Source organism: Lacerta agilis, chromosome Z (assembly GCF_009819535.1).
Source record: "Lacerta agilis isolate rLacAgi1 chromosome Z, rLacAgi1.pri, whole genome shotgun sequence".
Classification (NCBI taxonomy): domain Eukaryota; kingdom Metazoa; phylum Chordata; class Lepidosauria; order Squamata; family Lacertidae; genus Lacerta; species Lacerta agilis.
In genome coordinates this window covers 23,281,192-23,300,370 of record NC_046331.1, presented here as the reverse complement: position 1 = coordinate 23,300,370, position 19,179 = coordinate 23,281,192, and the positions used below count along the sequence as shown (strand labels likewise).

At 41.5% G+C, this 19,179-nt stretch overlaps 2 protein-coding genes across 3 annotated transcripts in view; both read right to left on the bottom strand.

Moving 5' to 3' along the window:
• Window positions 1-2,379: 2,379 nt before the first annotated feature.
• Window positions 2,380-3,208, bottom strand: KCNE5 (potassium voltage-gated channel subfamily E regulatory subunit 5). The gene has a single exon (XM_033138086.1). The coding sequence runs from the start codon at window positions 2,935-2,937 to the stop codon at window positions 2,470-2,472; it is 468 nt and encodes a 155-aa protein (XP_032993977.1). The 5' UTR covers window positions 2,938-3,208; the 3' UTR covers window positions 2,380-2,469.
• Window positions 3,209-13,548: 10,340 nt separating this feature from the next.
• ACSL4 (acyl-CoA synthetase long chain family member 4) overlaps window positions 13,549-19,179 on the bottom strand; it is a 51,444-nt gene continuing 45,813 nt past the window's right edge. For both annotated transcript variants that reach the window (XM_033138072.1, XM_033138073.1), the window contains exons 13-16: window positions 18,479-18,670; window positions 17,835-17,949; window positions 16,860-17,017; window positions 13,549-14,242 (exon numbers count right to left, since the gene is read on the bottom strand). In XM_033138072.1, the coding sequence (XP_032993963.1) occupies window positions 14,085-14,242; window positions 16,860-17,017; window positions 17,835-17,949; window positions 18,479-18,670 (623 nt within the window). In that variant the 3' untranslated portion in view covers window positions 13,549-14,084. The remainder of the gene's footprint in view (window positions 14,243-16,859; window positions 17,018-17,834; window positions 17,950-18,478; window positions 18,671-19,179) is intronic.

The following is a 19,179-nucleotide window of genomic DNA, read 5'->3' as shown; positions in this document are numbered from 1 at the left end:
GGGGGTTCCCCCGACCTCTCCTTTCTGGTTTTCATTGTAACTGTACTTTAAGCAGCTTCATCGTATACCATTCTTTTCTCTTTTTTCCCTTTATCTAAAAATTCTTTACCTAATCTTAATTACAATCATTATTTATTATTTTCCCAACTACCTCAAATTCTGCTAAAAACCTCTAATTATTTCCCTATAATTTCTAATATTTCAAACATTACAATATTTCTTTAGATAAAATTTAAATTTATTCCAATCTTCTTGCACCGTTTCCTCCCTCTGGTCACACAGCCTCGCTGTCATCTCGGCAAGTTCCATAAGGTCTATCATCTTCAGTTGCCAATCTTCCACTGTTGGTACTTCCTGGTTCTTCCAGTTCTTTGCTATTTGTAATATTAATAGCAATCCAATAAATGTCTACCTAGAGCTTAGTCCAACTGAGTTCAATGGGGTTTACTCTCCTCTCTCTCTCTCTCTCTACACACACACACACACACACACACACACACACCCCATTGAACACATTGAGAGAGACTGTGTAGACACTAAGAAAGTCACAGAAGTCAGCAGAAGACATTCATACATTGATCTGTACTGATTGTGTACCTCAATTACATTGCATTCGAAGGCAAGTTCATTTGTTTAAAAATCTTCCCACTGGTATAAAAAAAGCAATTTTGGGGTGTCCTGGTTTTTACTTTTTGAAATATGGCATTCCTACCCTGGGGAGAAGACAATGCTATATAGATGTTGGCAACAGGACCTAGCATTTTTTATTTATTTAAAACATTACTTTTCTGCCCTTTAATTCAAAATTTCCAGGGAGGTTTGCGATATTTAGTACAAACACTATAAAAAGCATAAGAAAGGTTGTAGTTTTTTATTGACACCTTAAAAATGATCATACGTACACCAGACGTTAAAAGCCTGGGAGGGAAATCTTGCCTGATACCTAACGGTATTATTGATGCAGGACAGCCTTTCCCAACCTGGTTCTACTGACTGTTCTTGGTGGGTGTTGTAGTCCAAAACACCAGGTTGTTTAAGGCTGTGTCAAGAGACACCAGGTTGTTTAAGGCTGTGTCAAGAGATCCAGAACACTTTCCAGCTGAGGAGAAAATGGCAGAGCATGCAAGACTGGAGGTAGCCCACCGCCCCTACTGAAAAGCAGAGACATTGGTGTGTACATTTATGGGGTAGGGGGTCCTCTCTTCCTCTGGGGGCAGTTAAAAGGAACAAAAGGTTTGTGCTGTTAAAACCGAAAGCGGTGTCATACCAGGTCTCCAGCCTCAACACACACACACACACACACACACACACACACACACACACCCCTTCCAACCCACATGGCTTGCTCTCTTTGTTTGCCTGGCCAGAACCCCTCCTCTTAGGACTATTGATGGGCTATGCAGCTGCTGAGGGTTGCAGGGGGCTGGTGGGAGGGGAGAGAAGCTTGGAACTCAGGGCCCCATAAAAGTATTTGCTTGAATAGCAGGGTTTGTGTGTTTACAGCCAAAGCTTATTGCAACATGATATTTTGAAGATAAATTATCCTCTCCTTTCTGGGGTGGTGGGCACCTTTTAATTGAAAAACATCATCAAAGAAAAAGAAATAAAAATGGATGTTAAGCAGCAAAACAGCTAACAGATACTTTATATGAAATGCTCTCCATCACAGGGCTGCCTGCACAATATAAAGCACATTCCACTGCCCACCGCCCTGAAAGAATCTTATCTTCACGCCCTTAACAAATTACAGTTCCCAGGATTATTTTGGGTTGTGGGCTGCGGAATGTGCTTTAAATGTATGGTGTGCAGGCAGACTTTTATGTCCTGCGAGTTCCCAAAGGAACCAATAAACCTGTCTGTCTTCCAAACAGAGCCAGAGATGGATCCCAGTCCTGGTGACTTGTGTTCTCTAAGGAAGAGCACCCCACTACTGTATAACTCCACCACCACATGGCCTCTGGTTAGTTTTGTTTTGCAGTCAGCACAGTCCAACCTGGAGATGGAGAGCATAGTTTCCCCCAGGTGCATTTAAAGCACATGGCTACCCTGGAAGAATGATAGGAGCTGGAAGTCTTAGTGAGAACATCCGGAGGGAAACAGGTTCCGCACCGCTTGTGTAAATACCTAAATATACCTGCACAGCACAACGCTCCCTCCGCTTAAGGCTAATTATAACGCTGACTACCGAACCGTTTTTTTTTTTTGCCTCGCGCCATCTGCCTCCCCATGCTAGATTCAGTCTGATTGAACTCAAAGCTTGCACGCGGCTTCCTCGTGGGGCAAATGAAGCGGCAGGACCTATTGCTTGGTTAATTTTTGTTGTTTCTTTGCCTCCGCCGAGCTGAGAGGCGCAGATCGCAGTTCAGAATTCCAGCCTTTGAGCGGACCGCATCCCCCCCACCCCCCGAGAGGATTTCTTCAGATTTGGGGTGGGCCGATCCGATCCTCCTCCGGAGCCTTCCTCCTCTCTCACAGATGCTCGCTGTCGTCGCCGCTGCTCCCCCTTTCCCCGCTGGCAGCCGCCAGCATCCCCTCGGCCAGGCTAGGCTCCCCGGCCGACACCGCCAGCTTCGCTCCTGGTCCTCCTCCGCCCCTTCCCAGGCTTCCCGCTCTCGCCGTCCAGTCGCTCTCGATGTACAAGTGGTAAGGGTCGTGCTTGGATTCCAGCTTCCTGGAGCGCGTGTAGGCCAGGATCAGGCCCCCGGCCAGGCAGCCGTAGAATATCATGATGAGCAAGATGTACAGGTAAGCGTCGTCTGCGCCCGCTTTGCTGCCCGCAGCTGTCGCCTGGCTTGGCGCCGGGAGTGAGTCGTCGAGTAGGCTGCTGCCTCTTCGGATGGCATTGGGAGCAGCGCCGCCGCCGTGCAGCTCCTGCCAGAGCCGGCTCAGGAGGACCTGGATTCGGAGGCTTTCGCTGCAGTTCATTGGCCCCTGCATCCGCCGCCTTGGCACGCACGCTAGCCTCTGGTCCTTTTTGGCCGCCTTGCTCCGCGCCCCTTTCCTTGCAGGCGCGCACCGCCCACCCAGCAGCAACAGCAGCCGTTGCCTGCTGGCCTCTCACGCCTCGGCCATCTGCTTCTCGCCTGGAGCTGGAGGGACAAAGGCGTCTGCAGCCTACCCTACCCCACCCCCTTGCGGGAGAAAGCAGGGGGCGCCTGCCTCTCCCCCTCTCTCGGCCGCCTGCCACCCAGATCTCTCCAAGGGGGATGGGAAGGGTGTGGGGGGGGGGAGAGTTTCTCCGCCTCTAAAAAGCTTCTTTGTTCCTTAACTGGCAATCCTGGAGTCTGGCTGCCTTATGATATTGCCAGTGGTCTGCCCCCACCCTCCATCCCGCCCACTCGCCCATGAACTGAAATATGGGAAGGTGTCTTTGAATTTTTTTGGGGGTGCTGCTGCTTTGAGATCTGAGCCCCCCCCTTACCTATCACCCTAAGCGAATGTGTGTTGGGTGTATGGGTCCATCAGTTCGTTGTTTTTTTTAAAAAAAAAGGTTCTGCAGTCATCATCGTTTTGCTAAGTCTAAAACTTTGCTTTAATTCTGGTGGTGCAGATGAAAAGCTAGGGGCAAGGGCATCCTTATTGGGTCTAGTTACAGGTGGGTAGCCGTGTTGGTCTGCCATAGTCAAAACAAAATCGAAAATTCTTTCTAGTAGCACCTTAGAGACCAACTGAGTTTGTTCCTGGTATGAGCTTTCGTATCTGAAGAAGTGTGCATGCACACGAAAGCTCATACCAGGAACAAACTCAGTTGGTCTCTAAGGTGCTACTAGAAAGAATTTTCGATTTTCTTATTGGGTCTCTTCTTATTGATTTGCATAAATGTGCATAATGATGCTTGAGATTATTTCTGTGCAGCCTTTTCCAAGCTGGTGCCTTCCAGGTGATTTGGACCACAACTCCCACCAGCCTCAAAACCATAGCTGTCAACTTTTCCCTTTTCTTGTGAGGAATAAGGGAATTTCCCTTTAAAAAAAGGGAAAAGTTGACAGCTATGCTCAGAACCACTCTCTGGAAAATGGAACAAGCTGTATGACCCAGGCACTGGGAGTGAGGGGTGGCACCCATGATCTCTGCGAGTGAGGCTTGCAGTTGCTGTGGTTTCAGAAGGACAAAAACCAGATGGGACACAGGGACACCCATAGGAAGCTGCAGCTCAGACTATCTGAGCAATGTTTGCACCAGCGGCTCACAGGTTTTTTGCTATGGCAACCCACAAGTCCCAATTTACTTGGTATGGTGACCTAGCAGTTTATTATCACATTACATTTTGGGCCTTGGATCTTCTCTGCTGCCAGCCACCAGACATCAGTTTCCAAGGGTTGAAATGCAAGAACTGGGGGGGGGGGGTTGTGACATTCATTTGCAAGTGCTGTGTTAATGCAGCATTATAATACGTGAACGAAAAAGCCCATCATACCAGTCAAGGACTGCAAACCATGCTTACTTAGGGTTTGTTTATAAAGCTCATGACTCCCTTGTGTGGGTTTTGCAACTCACCTGCATGCCACAATCCAGAGGTTGGGAAACACTGGCCTACACCAGTGTTGGGGAGCCTGTGGCTCTCCAGATGTGGATGGACTCTTAACTCCCAGAAAGGCGAGGTCAAGGGTCATGGATGATGGGAGTTGTAGTCCTGCAGCAACATCTGGAGGGTGACAGCCCCCCCCCCCATCTGTAGTCTCCACAGACTGGATCTTCAGCATCTCAGGTGGAGAGGTTTTTCCTCAGCACTTGTTATCCAAAGGTAGGCTTGTTGAGCTTTTTTGGGGGGAAGGATGATGGGAGTTGTAGTCCTGCAGCAACATCTGGAGGGTGACAGGCCCCCCCCATCTGTAGTCTCCACAGACTGGATCTTCAGCATCTCAGGTGGAGAGGTTTTTCCTCAGCACTTGTTATCCAAAGGTAGGCTTGCAATACATCAGGAAAATTCCTGACATGTCCTGGTTTTGGGGTGTAAAAATGGTGTCAGGGAGTAATTTTGCCGAATCAGCAAAATGTCATGGAAAACCTGGATATATGGCAATGTGATTGAAAAAGCAGTGCAATCAGCCTAAAAAGCTTAAAATCACTATTTTTGAGGTAGGTTCCTTCCCCCCCAAAAAAGCTCAACAATTCTGTGGGTGTCAGGAATGACTGAAATATGACAGCCCTATCCAAATGGACCATCCCCATGTAGAATGTGTGCTCCGACACTGTTTCCTGGTGCATGTGGAAGGCAGGCTGGAAGTTTCATGCACTTAAAGTTTCAACTGCCAAGCATCGCCATCTCTGGGCTTTTTTTAAAAAAAAAATGATGGGGGGGGGCACAACTTGGACTGGCAATGCAGAGGAACCATTGCATTTCGCCATTTTCTACAGTCTAAATCTCCCTTTTCGCCAAAGTGGTTATTAGCTACACTAGTGGGAAAATACACACAATATTTTGTGATACTATGGTTGGTCTAATAAAAGTACTGCCCTAGTAGGGATTTTGGAATTTTTCTTAGGGGTCAACACGGCTACCTTTACTCTTTGTTTGAAGCACAATACTCCCTCTCCTCGGGTCAAACTGTCCAAATTAAGACATATATTAGAATCCTGGGAAGCAGGAGTCTTTCCCCCTTCTTTCTTTTTTGCTGGTGTGTGTGTGCTGCAATTCTCAATGTAACTGTAAAAAACTAAAGAGTTATTCTCCCCACCCCCCGCCCACCTCAGGTGTTGGCTAAATATTTTTTGGGGGTGTCAGACCTTTGAATGTGGCTTTGACAATTTATCCAGATTTGCGCTTTAAGAGGGATTTCTGTTGTTGGCTGTTTGTGATTTGTTTTTGTTTTTTTGGGGGGAGGAAATGCCTTGCTATTGCACTTTGCTTTTAACAAAGTCACCTAGATGCTTTTGTGTAGGCTGCGCATACATGCAGTAAATAATAAAGGTTGCGTGACATAGATAGGACATTTTAAAACCCAGAGCTATCCTCTGTGTTAATTCATTTGGAATGTTCAAGACTCACAATCACCAAGCTGGATCGAATCCTTGTTTCACCCGTAAACTTTTGCCTTGTAAGGCCTTGGGAAGAGCTTCCCTCAAACTACTTGCTGTAGCTACTGGAGAGACAAAAGGAAGTTCTTCATATTACTAGATATATGTCTATCTGTCCTTGACTATTAGTTATGGGACAAGTTAGCAGTTTACCACTCACTATGGCACAGCAGAGCTGAACACCAGTTTGTGGCAGATATAGAGTAGGTGAGGGCTACTGCTTTTAAGTCAGCAGTGGGGAACCTGTGGCTCTCCCATCATCACCAGCCAGCACAGCCTGAGGTCGGGGGTGATAGGAGCTGTAGTTCAGCAACTTCTGGAGGGCCACAGATCCTGCATTCCTGCTTGTGGGCTGCCTGGAGTCATTTTATTGATCACCAGATTTTGAAATTAGCCAGACACATTTTGCACCTAGCTATTGGCCACTTGTGACCAAGTGAAGATGCCTGGGCGGAAAGATGGTCCCTGACATCTCTACCACCTGGAAGTGCATACCAGGGGATCCTTGGATCTTGACTGTTTTAACACAGTAATCCCACAACCTGTAGAATTCTATCAGTTATATTTTATCTGCGTGATCAGAATGAATTTCAGGAACCAAAATGCTTTCTGTGCAGCCTGAGCAGGAGCAGTCAACAGCATTAAAATTAATTGTTGTAACTTGTTTTCACTTACCCCACCCCACTGTCCTGCTCACAGTTGTGAAGAATATCCCTACATTATGAACAGTCCATGTCATCATTAAGAAAAAGAGGTCGGAACAGGCCAATATATATGTGGACCATCCCTGAATCAAGTGACTTTTCTTCTCAAAGCTCTTAACCTAGCTCCAGGTTGTCATCTGAAATAGCCAGATGTTTAACTGAGAATCAATCACAGCCAGTCTATAATTGGAACAAGACTTTAGAGCCTTCTTGCCCCAAAATGGCAACGAGACATTCCATTTTGGCAACTGTAACATTGGTATAAGGAGCCATTTGGCACCTAGCTGAGTTTCTAACATGAGGACAAAGGTGGGAAAGATAACCAAGTTTTGGTTAAACCAGTATAAGCTAGTACTGTACTGCTCGATATGAACATAACTGCCCCTTTGATTCCCTTTGCTTGCAAGTGTATAAATGCTTGTGCTTTTTCATATTTGGTGTGACTCCCCAAACTATTTGCTGGTTGAGGTTGTGTTGCACCAGCCTTGCAATGCCTAAATAAACATCCTGTTTGACTGACAGTTGGAGTCTGGATCTTATTGGCCATCCAGGCTGAACCCACAGTATTGGGTATTGAGCCCCAATATTTCACAAAAGGTAAGGCCTTTTGAACCCACTTCCTTGTAAGTATGGGTTGCACATCTCTCTTGTTCCCATTTTATAGATTACCACTCAAATCTGAGGAATTAGGTCTACAGCCTGAATAAGCCTTCCCTAATCTGGTGCCTTCCAGATGTTTGGCATAACAGACCCCCACCTCAGGCCAGCACAGATGTGCTGGCTCTACAGCTAATGGGAGTTGTAGTGCACAACATATAGAGGGCACAAGGCTGGGCTAAGGCAAGGTGTCAAGAGTTGTTTGTGTGAAGGCAATAACTAGCCCTTAAGCAGAAACCTGTGGCATGCATTGCTAATTCTAGATCTTGCTTTCTCTTTCCTTTAGTTTCCCTTTTGTTAATATATGGGGGACTTGCTGAGCTGAAAGCGGCTAGATCTGTTCTCCATCAGCCAACTCACAGTTCTTCCTTGAACAGAGCAATGCAGCAGAATGACCAAAAAAGGCTCAGACCACAACTGCATTGGCACCTGTTCTTAATAAGGGGCAGCTTGTGGAGCTCTGTATTCCTTTGGGCCAAATGGATGGCTGAAAAATACCATAAATAAAAAAGACGTATATGAACAGGTGGTTTTGAGTTTAAGAACTCACTTAAATCATGACACCATCATGGTTGAAGGAATAAATTGGGACTTTGCTTCTGCTGTCTTTATGATACACAAATATACTTGGGAGTAAGCACCATTTTGTTGTAGAAAATGACATTAGATGTCTTGCTGCTCAGCCACCCCAACAAAAACATTTCTGTGCTCACCCAGAAACTGTTGTGGAGACTGTTGTGCTGCCGCCACCATCTGCCGCATTGGCTGGGTCTGTACCTCCATCACATATTGTTCAGGAGGGTCCCCTAACCCTTCAGAGATTTGTGGGGGTCACGGGGGGAAGCAGGATGAAGAGGAGGGGGCAGGAAACTTTCCTTCCATGAACATCCTTATCTTAGGATCCAAACTAACAGTATCAGCTGCTGAGTGGGGAGGGTGATCAAGTTTTGGACTTCATGTAGCCAGGAGTTAACTTTTTCTCTTCCACAATATTAAAACAAATGCCCTCATTGGCACTATATTCTCCACTTCCAAAGGCTCTGAATTTCTTCTCCATAAATTCTACTGTATTTTCTTTTGCAATAGGAAGGATCAATAAAAGCTGGCATAATCACAGTAATCTTAAGAATTTAGTTCTGAGTTTATATGCTATAGCAGTGGCTACACTGGGGCATCTTGGTTCTGTGGGAGTGTCAACTTCAGTTCCATATGCATTAGGTGGTTGAAATAATTCTGCAAGTTAAGTGGCAATATCCCCATATTTCAAACCTGGGGCTGAGAGTAGCTAGTCTTAAGGTCTCCTGGTTTGTGGCAGAAACCCAGAAGTTTGCTGGTTTGTGCTTGGTCTCTTGGTCCCAATGCTCACATAAGCTGATCATCACATCATGGAAACAGGTGTTTAATACCCCCACTTCAAATCTTCAGTGTGCTAGTGCCTGACTAGTGCAAGGTGGCAAGAACTCTTTAGGTATTCAAGTAAACACATGAGCAGGGTCTACATGGATTAAGGTGCTAACTCCATCCTCCACTGCTATTCTTATTGTCCTTCAACTTGTGCAAAGTAATCTGAAGTGAGGATGCTCCTGTACATGTGGAAGTTTCCCAAGTTATAGAATCCTGGAAAATCTAAAATACAGAGCACCTCCATGAGTGCATGAGGCTCCCTGCTTCAGAACAAGGCTGGAACTAACACAACCACAGCCCCTGCAGAAGCAGGCAGGTATATAGTTCTATGGCATAGGCAAACCAATTAACCCCCCTATGCCCTACCTGTGCCACTCAGTAGTACTGGTTCCAGGTTGTTGGGGTTTTTTTGGGGGGGGGGGTCTCCTTAGTGGCGTCCAGCCTGTTCACTGCCCATTTACCGGTACTTGCTTTCCCCTGTGGGCCTAATCAACAGTACCGAGAGAGCAAATAAGGCATGTAGATGTTACTTTACCTTCTCCTCTAATTGAGGAAAATATGCAAGCTCCAGTGAGCCGTAGTGTATAACCCTACAATGGTGGAGCCTTCATAGGTGTCCAATTATGCTAATCCCCAACTTCTGTTATGCCACCAAGATACAGTACTCTTTAAATTTTGGCTCACAGCTAGAATTACCATGTGGTGCAAGCATACATTTTTGTCTTCAGCAACTTCTAATGGGACCTCAGAGAGTAACTTGTCTTGTTTTATAAGGTTTTGTAAATGTATGCGGTTTTCTTCACAGTAGCCAGAAACCACCCATAAAATGATCAGCCAACATTTCTTAGTAACTCACATGTCTATTACCAGAATAATGTGTTTTCAGATAATACCAAGCAGTTTCATTTGTTTTGGCAAATCTTTGCATGTATAAGTTGGTTTGCTTTGACTTATTTCCTGTTCAAGCACTGAGGCAGTGCAAATCTAATTATAGTGAACACAATGACATAGCTGAAAGTTAATATTTTTGTTATAGCTGGCAATTAAAGGCAAGCAAAGGTCTTTATGTTCTTTCTTTCTTTCTTTCTTTCTTTCTTTCTTTCTTTCTTTCTTTCCTCCTTTTCAAAGGCAGCCCCATAGTTAAACATTTCTTTTTTTAATTAAATATGAACTATTAAGATGTCATCTCAGTAACACCAACCAGGGCCTCTCTCAAGCTTTATTCTCTGTAACAGCCACATTTTACTGACTGATCTGAGTAAAAGCCAGTATGTGCTCTCCACAAAACCTTGCCTTGAAACAGGCAAATGCTAGTTCCTTAAAGACATGCATATTCATTATATTTTCACACGTGGGAAAGAAAATCTGAAATTTGGTGACTTAGTGCCTAATTAACTGATATCAACTTTTTTTTAAAAGCTAGTTCCTGAAGAACCACTTAGAGCTAGTTTTCACTCTTGAAAGGTTTCTATAATGCAGTGTTCTGGAGAGTGGTGTATTTTTTTTTTTAAAGGAGAATCTAATAAAAGAGCAAAGAAAGAGCAAAGAAAAAACAGACAAATCAGCCACAAATCTGCAACTCAACTGACAAATTTATTGATGTCTACTCTCACTTCCCAGCTATCCCAGCACCAATTTAGGAAGATTTTAGGGCTTATTTCATACTTTTTCCAGTGACAAAAAGGTGCCTTCCAATCAGTGACTGACCTTGTTTGCACAACATAGTAAGCCAAACTAGTTTCGTAAGACTACGTAAATGTGCAGCCTCCTGCAGAGAAGCATGCAGCTGCTTTGTTCCCCTCTACTATTTTCTATATAGGCCAAGCTAAGCCAAGGCTTGGCTTAGTGTGTTGTCCCAACTGGGGGACTTGTATTTAAGCTCTTGCAGTAACAGCAAGCTATACCCAAGAACAACCCTGACTATAGCTTGTGGTTAGGGAGAGGAGAACTTAAACATCAATTCAGCTGACATGGTAAACCAAATCTTGGTTTAGTTTGGCACAGCAGTAAAAAGTACTTTGCTACAGTTTGGCTTACTGTTTCATGCAAATTATAAGCCTTAGAGGCATTGGACACAGGTGGGCATCTATTTGTAGTATCATCACCTGGGCTCTGCCTACTTCAGCTTCCCTAAAAGGAAAAAAAATACACTCTTGTTTATATCTTTGCAGTTTCTTGGTAAAGCCCTAGAATATTTTTCATTCCAAGATAAAGATATGAAAATGTAGGAGGTATCTAAAAATTATGTAACAGTCCATGTGTAGCTGCTGGGAAAGTGTATTGGTATGCAAGGATTCAAATTATGGAGGTTATACAACTGAAAACAAATGAGTTCCACAGAATGTGTTCCCTCACTAGTTTATCTATAGTAATTACACAGGATGTAAGCTGCAGGGGCTGCATAACCTAGTTAAGGCTATATTCACTTGCCTGCAGGTAAGTTCCATTGAACTCAATGGGACTTACTCCTAGATAGAAATGTAAAGGATTGTGCTGTAAATGTTTTATGGAATAGAAAGTCATGTGAATCTTATATGGACTTGACAAAAAAAACAAAACCCCACAACTATGACAAGTCTTAAGATGTGGAAGAAAACTGTGAGACTTTCACAGTGGGAACTTTTAAAAATATATCTTCATGAATACCAAAAATGAGGTTAGTCAATAAAGGCCACATTAACACCAGAGCAAAGAGACTATATAGGTCAGAGATATACTCAGTGCATTCTAAACAAACACCACAAGCTGCTGTTAAGATTTAAAAGCACACAACAGCTATTAACTCCATACATTTGTTGTTTAAAGATTTGTCGTGTTTGACGAAGTCAATATAGCAAATTTGTGTCTAAGAAAGAGCAATTTTTATCACATACTGAATATAGTAGACTTCAACAACGAGCTCATTGGGGGGGGGGGAATCACTAATCAATAGGGGAAGGATTTCCTGTTTATGTAAACAAGTGTATGTGTTTAGTGAGGAACTACCAAGAGGCATTTTTCTGGTCCCAATGTAGGACTCGTCATACATTAGCAGCCCTCAGATTGGACTCAACAAGTTCAATTGGCATTGTGCTAGTTTGATGGGAGTAGTATGGTTGAAAAATTGTCTAAACTATCCTTGTGCCTCAAAAATTAAAATTGGTCCTTAAGGAAAGAACAGCCAGTTCTGGCCAGAACAATGGCTCAATAGGTTTGACAATAACTGAAACTGGTGATTTGTTGTTGCTCTGAAGGTTGACTGACCTACACATACACTTCATAGAAGGAAATCTTGCCCAAATCTTGAGTACAGGAACAACATTTCATACAAAAATCCCTTCATTATTTAGAAACAATACTGGATTGTTTTCTTTTGACCATAATATACACACTTAAATATTATGAATAAAAGAAATCTATCTTATAAATATTTTTAGAGCCAAGTCAAAGTATGACACATTGCAATTAAGGGTCACAGCTGTACAAAACTGGAAGCAATGTATAAAAAGGGATTAAGAAAAAAGTGCAAAATAGAACAGCATCAAGAATTGCCACATCTTACAGCATTTCTAATTCAAGTGTGAACTGCTAGCAAGGATATAAAAGTCCAGCACATGAACTCAAAGGGGTGGAAAAAGTAAGAGACAGCTGAATGCAGTACACAAAACACAAAATACAGGAGAGTTGCTGCCCTACTCTCTTCTCAACACACCAAGAATTCCAGTTTTTAAACAAACGTTTTTACAAAACAGAAGTTTTAAATACAGTATTTTCCCTTTAAACACATCCTCAAACAAAAACTTCCAAAGACCAAATTCATCACTCACAAATACAAAATTAAGCTTTTACATATGACTTGTGTGGTGTATTAAAAGAAACAGAAATGCCCTTTCGGGGGGGGGGGGGAATAACATAAAAACCCACAGGACTTAATTTCTGGTGTTGATGTGCTTGGAAGAACAGGCAGAGATCCCAATTCACCATACTTGGTAAGTAAAAGTGTATGCTTAACAGAGACTACTATAGCAATCAAACTTGTTTAGTCCCAGTGATTTCAAAGGGAGTGTGCTAATAATCTGAAAACTTATGGATGCTGCATTACCATTGGAAGTCAGCGTAGTGTTGGAGGTGGTAAAGATCACGAACTCGTCATTGTTTAGAAAAGGATATTTAGATCCTTTGGTGTTTGAATAGGGGAAGACTCCTTGTGATATAGTACAGGACACAACCCTTAAGGAGCTGATAGGATGCATCTGAATATAGATTACAGATCAGCTTAGAAATGTACTTGTTTCCCTTTTAGACACTAAAAACACTGTGAATACTGGCAAGCAGAAGATCTCACCAGTAGTGCATTCTTCGCCCCTTCCACGTTAAATTCATGAATGGAATGATGTGATCTACAATCAATAAAGGGCAGAAGCTAGTTTTACAGTTATTCAGTGTAGAGTAAAATGAAACTGGGCCTTTAATACCATAAAAAGTACCACAGGTGTCTCTTCTTCCAGAGTATTTCCACACAGCTAAAGTGTGCTTTTTAGGAGCCTAAACTATGACCAACTGCACTCAATGTGTATTCAGTTAACTATAAAAAAAAACCCCACAGTACCCTGTGGTAACATTTCTGTTCCAAAAAAATCTGATCAGTTACATTTTAATAAACTAAATTGCTGTGTGTTTACTAAACACACACATGGTGCAAAGCAGATGCATGCTAGGATCATTGTGGATCTGTTTTTGGCTGTGTGAAAGTAGCATTCAAGAGAGACACATCTTTTTCTGTCTCTTAGCTCTTCATAATGACAGTCAAGTTAAAAGAAACTACTTTCTCTACCAAAGGACCTGAGATTGCAGATTTATGAGCAGCACTCTGGAAAGTATAAGCTTCATTCTGCTTACTCTTTCTTCAGTTTTTCCATATACAACACATAAATTAAATACAAGCTCATTTTTTCCTCCACTTGAAAATCATCAGTGAAATTATTAAAGATGATTTAATTCCTTATGAGTAAGGGAAGCCAGAATATAAAAAGATAGAAACAATGGTTTACCCAGTGAGGGAGTTTCATATGGACACAACCATTCTTTACTGGGAGTGATCAAATGAAACTACGGCAGTGAGTCAGTCATTTGGACAGCATCTTGAAAGTACAGTTCGGGAAGCCAGTACTGTTCCTTCTTGAAAAATGAAGTGTAGCTTTCATGCATTTCACAAAATGCAACTTCTCCATTTATAATTATAGCCAGCATTTGGGGAATGACATTTGTTGCTTTGTTTTAGAAGGAATCCTGCACAATATCTTGACTGGAGATGTCTGGAGATTATTTACCGCCATACATTCGCTCAATGTCGTTGAGGTAATGGTTCTTCAGCTCTTTCCTTTTCAATTTGAAAGCATCTGTGACTAGCCCAGTCTCTGGAGTCCAGGGCTCTGGGCTTAACCGCACTTTGACTGGTATTTCAAATCTTTCAAGTTTCACTGCAGGATCAATTTGAGAGAGTGAAAAATGGAGATTAGGAAACATGACAGTGGTTTAATACTCAACTGATGTGTGCTCATGAACATGGCCTGCACAAAATATTCAACTGTGTGAAGTTTAGTAAAGAGAGAGCTTTTACTACCTAGAATTAACACAGGAAACAACACTGATTTTCAAGCTTCAGGGAACTCTTACCACAGGTTTCTTCATCACAGCTCTCCTGAATGCCTGCCATGGAAACCTCATGCATTGCAGCAGATTCTGCATTTTCAGGTCAAATCTGTTAGGCTTTACTCACGTGACTAAGAATATGTCCAAGACATTCCTGCAGTTGCACACTGCAGTAGGTTTTTTTCTTCTTAAAGTGAACGTCACTCATTGCTGCTAATTTCACTGAAGAACCCCTCACCGATAATCTTCCAAGGAACACCAGGGAACTGACTAGACTATATGAATTTTAGTTTATTTATTTTAAAAAATGTAAATATGCATATTGGTTACTCGATACAAAAAACCTCCAAAGCATTTGGTTTACTTCCAGGCTTTTGCCTAGGGCCAGCAGATCAGATCAAATTATGCCAATCCTCAGACATCTTCACTGGTTGCTAGTTTGTTTACAGGATCAATTTAAGGTAATATAGAAAAGTATGGTATAAATTAATTTAAGAAAGCAGAGCTTCATGTGCTGCTTTTCTGCTTTGAAGTGTGAGCAGGAATGTAACTCAATAAGTATGTTTAATTTTAAATTATAATTATAATATAACAAGACATTTAAACAAATTTTGAAATAAATTTAAGGCTATTGATTTTGCCAGAATGTAATAAACATTAATTTCGGTGTGTTATGCTTCTTCAAGTAAGAATTCCAGTTTTGGCTTACAATGAATTAAACTGGGACTTCTGGGAAGCAATTGGTTAACAACTTGTTTTTACTGCTGTAGGAACAAGCAAGCTATGATGAGTTAACTGCCAACGTGGAAGAAATTAATTTAAAAGCTCCCATTTAAAATATACCAGTTTTTGTTAAGAAAGTACTTATTAAAAGACCGCCTGTTCCCATATGAAATGCTAATCATTTAAAAAACATTTTAAGAAACCCTTCTTTAGCTGCCCCCATTTTGGCATCAACTTGTTAGTGACTGGGATAGGGATTTTTCTACGGTGGTGCCTTAATTACGGCATGTTCTCCTTGGGGTTGGTTTACTGAGTCACAACCTTGTTATGTTTCAGGTGCTAGGTTAAGTCTATTTTATTTCCCTGTGTTTTAATGGTTAATACTATTGATTTAATTTTGTTATTCTGTGGGTAAAGGAATGGTCATAATGTTCTTTCGTTACATTTCATTGTTTTTTGTCAACGCATTACTGTATAAATTGGTGTTTTAGAATGTTTTCTCTACTGTTTATAGTATGTTAATATAAACTTGAATTGGTAACTGCTGTGAGAATTTTGATAAAAATATGAGGCAAAATAAATGAATTGAATTAAATAAAACCTAAATGTTTTGCAGGTGTTTTTTGTTTTTTTAAGAAAAAAAATGGTGTACGTATAGCCACTAGATGGCAGGAGAGTAATGAATTATGATGCTCCTACGGTTACCAGATGTCCCCATTTCCTGGGGACAGTCCCCGAATTTACAAATCAGTCCCCTGACAAAATCCATCTATTTAGTAGGAAGTTGAAAAGTGTCCCCAGATTCACTGAAAAAAGTCTGGTAACCTTATCCTACATGATCAAAGGGCTGTCTGTATTCCAAGAAGCAATTCTGCTTTTTCTACCCGTTCCCCACCCCCAGCAATCAATATATTTAAATCTATTGAACAGTTATGGCATATCCAGTCACTACATTTTGAGAGAGAACCCAGGTCAGGATCCATTTTTGCATTTATTCCTAATGCTTTTGGTTTTAATCAAATCCCATTTCCTAAAACTCTTAATTTGAATTCTCTTTGCAGTACAGTTCTTGCTATGCCCACAACAGCTATGCTGCAGTGCTCGAGTACTAGGCTTACACTGCTTGGCACAGTTCATAGCGTTAAATACCACGCAGCAGGTTTCAAGTAAAAGGAAGCACAGCAATGTTGCAAGTAAGCTGTGTATTCAGCATGCATCCAGGAGCTGGAATCTTGGGAATGGAAAGGATGGCAGTCCTGGACAGCTGAATACCAAATTCCCATGGGTTATTCCAGTACAACTTCTTTTAAAATGAAAGGGAGGAGAGGAGGATGGGGAAATTGGATCCCTAAAAGGCAGCATTTCAATCAGAGTCACACAATATTCCCCACTTTCTATGGCAAGTAACCAAAATGTGTTTGTCCAAACCTTTTCCCGCCTGCCAACCAAAGAAACAGAACCAGCATGGAAACAAGAGGAAAGTGTCACTATGTTTGGGGAAAACAGGTTTCTAGGGGTGTATTTTAAAAAACAAACAAACCCCAAAATAAAGGCATGGAAGAGTCTTGAGGGCCAGTTAGAAAGCTTGCCCATGGGGCTCAATGGGGCTCTTGTGCCAAAAAGGGTCCTCCACTCCTGCTATAGGCTCATCATTTTGTTGCAGGTCTGACTTTTGTATCATTACAACGGTATTCTGATACCCAGAAATAGCTGTTTGCTTACTTTTGTTAGCCATCTGCTTAATCTCTTTCAGGACTTCAGATTCCATTGTTGGATTGTTACAGATGTCCACCCAGCTGCCAGTTGCACCTTTCTGTTCAGCAAGAGCAGTTAATTTCTTCTGATTAGGAACCACAAAACTGATGACATAAGATTGGTCACTAGAAAAGAATGCAGGAGAAATTCATTCAGGACCCATAATCATACTTTTTATTTATTTTTGCAAAAAATATATGTTCCTATGTGCTTTAGCTAGAAACGTACTCCAATCCTACAAATCTGTAGTGTGCATTGTATCCAAGGCTAGTCCTTCTCAGAGTAGACACATTGAAATTAATGGCAACAACTAAAAGGTTCATTAATTTCAATAGGTCAGCTCTAAGTAAAATTTAGTTGGATATAAACCACTGAAGACAACTCATTTATCACAACGTTTGATTAATGGTCTGAAAAGAAAAAAAAGGAGTGCATGTAAGATTCAACACAATTCCAACACAGAAGTGTTAGTAAGAATGAAAAGGAAAATACAGCCCCATGTTTTTCTATTACTTATAGGAAACGTCTGTTGCTGTTAATTATCTCATTTCTATATAAAGGCTAAAGAAGAAGAAAAAGAGGGTTGCTTTTTTACTTGTAAAATGCTGGAGACATTCAGGTGCTACCTATCTGGAATACAGCAATTCTTTCCAGAGCTATGAGAGAGTTAACAGCTGCTGTTTCTCTGTGCCAACTTAATGTACCTGTAACCTGAGCTAGGGAAAGGCATGTGTGTCAGCTCCAAACCTGTTGAAGCAGCCCTGTGTCTAATTTCCACTCCTGCAGTTCTATAGCCATGTAAGAAAGCCTTTGGATAGTAAAGAACAAGGCTCATTCTAATTAAATATGCTACTTTGCTTTTCAAAGTAATTTGGGTTTTTTTAAAGCCTCCCAGAGACCAGCAAAGCAAAATTGTGAGCACACAAATTGATACAAACCTACCTTTTGGCATAAGCACATATATTGTCAATAAGTGGACAGTTTTTCAGAGCTGCCTCAACTTTGCCCAGTGATACATATTCTCCTGCCTGCAACTTCACCAAATCTTTTTTGCGATCTGGGGAAATAATTGGGTGAAATGGTGCTTTAGAAAGAGCATGCAATTTGATCCTATACATCTTTACTCAGAACTATGTCCCACTGCATTTGTGAAGCAAACACCAAGATATATGTTTTCATTTACACCATGTGTTAGGAGAAAGCTCAATATACAATCAGATCTTTCATTTGGTTATTCAAAGTGACAAGGGATTTGCCTTTGCAACAGGGACTCTACTATGAGTTCAATGCCAAAGTCAAAAGTGTATACATAAAATTTAAAGGCAAGATTAAAAGAATTTCTGTTAAGATGTATGGCAAGACAGAATTTGGTTAAGGCTCTAATTTAGCACACTACTGTATAACAGGAAGACATAATACATTGGGTGACTGAAATCCAACCAAATCATATTCAGAGTAGACTCACTGAAATAAATAGAAGCTATTTAAGTCCACTGATTTCTACAGATCTTCTCCAGTATGACACACATTGGATATTAAATGTTTAAGTATCGAACTTCAGCCCAATCAGAAAAAAGATAAGGCACCTATGATCTGCAGACAGCCATCAGGATGGAACTCTCCAATGTCTCCAGTGCAAAACCATTGTTGACCATTTTCATCAACAATGAAATCTTCTGCTGTTTTCTCTTCATTTTTGAAGTATCCCATTGAGACATTAGGCCCACCAATTATAATCTCTCCCCTAGGGTTTGGCTGGTCTCTGTTCGTATAGCCTCCTGAAAAAGTTATATAAAATATTTAGCAATAACAATTATAGTTCTTGCTTTCCTGCAATCAATGAGAAATAAAGCAAAACATCTATAAAGCAGGCTATAAAAGTAAGCAGTAAAGCTATATAAAAATAAAATGCTGTACTGAAGAAGTGAACATCAATGATTAACTGTATCAAGATACCAAATTCACAGGGACAACAAAATACCATCCTTTATTTGGAATATAAAATTCCTACAATGCTCCCCCCCTTTTAATGCTAAGCCAATTGAGTCTGTTACATGACACGCATGAAGATGACACCAACTCTGGCCTATGCATGGTTACTCAGAATTAAGACAACCCCCCCCCCCCAATTTATGGGGTTTATTTCCATTAAATGAGCATACAATTGCAGCTAACACAGCCATCTTGTACATGCTTACTAAGCAAGCCATATTCAATTTAACTGGGATTTTCTTCTGAACAAATATGCATAGGATTGGTCTGTAAGTTTGACTGCTAAGTGTTTCAG

What these genes read in the sequence shown, in the direction of transcription:
- KCNE5 (XM_033138086.1), bottom strand. Translation starts at nt 2,937, where the DNA reads ATGCAGGGGCCAATGAACTGCAGCGAAAGCCTCCGAATCCAGGTCCTC.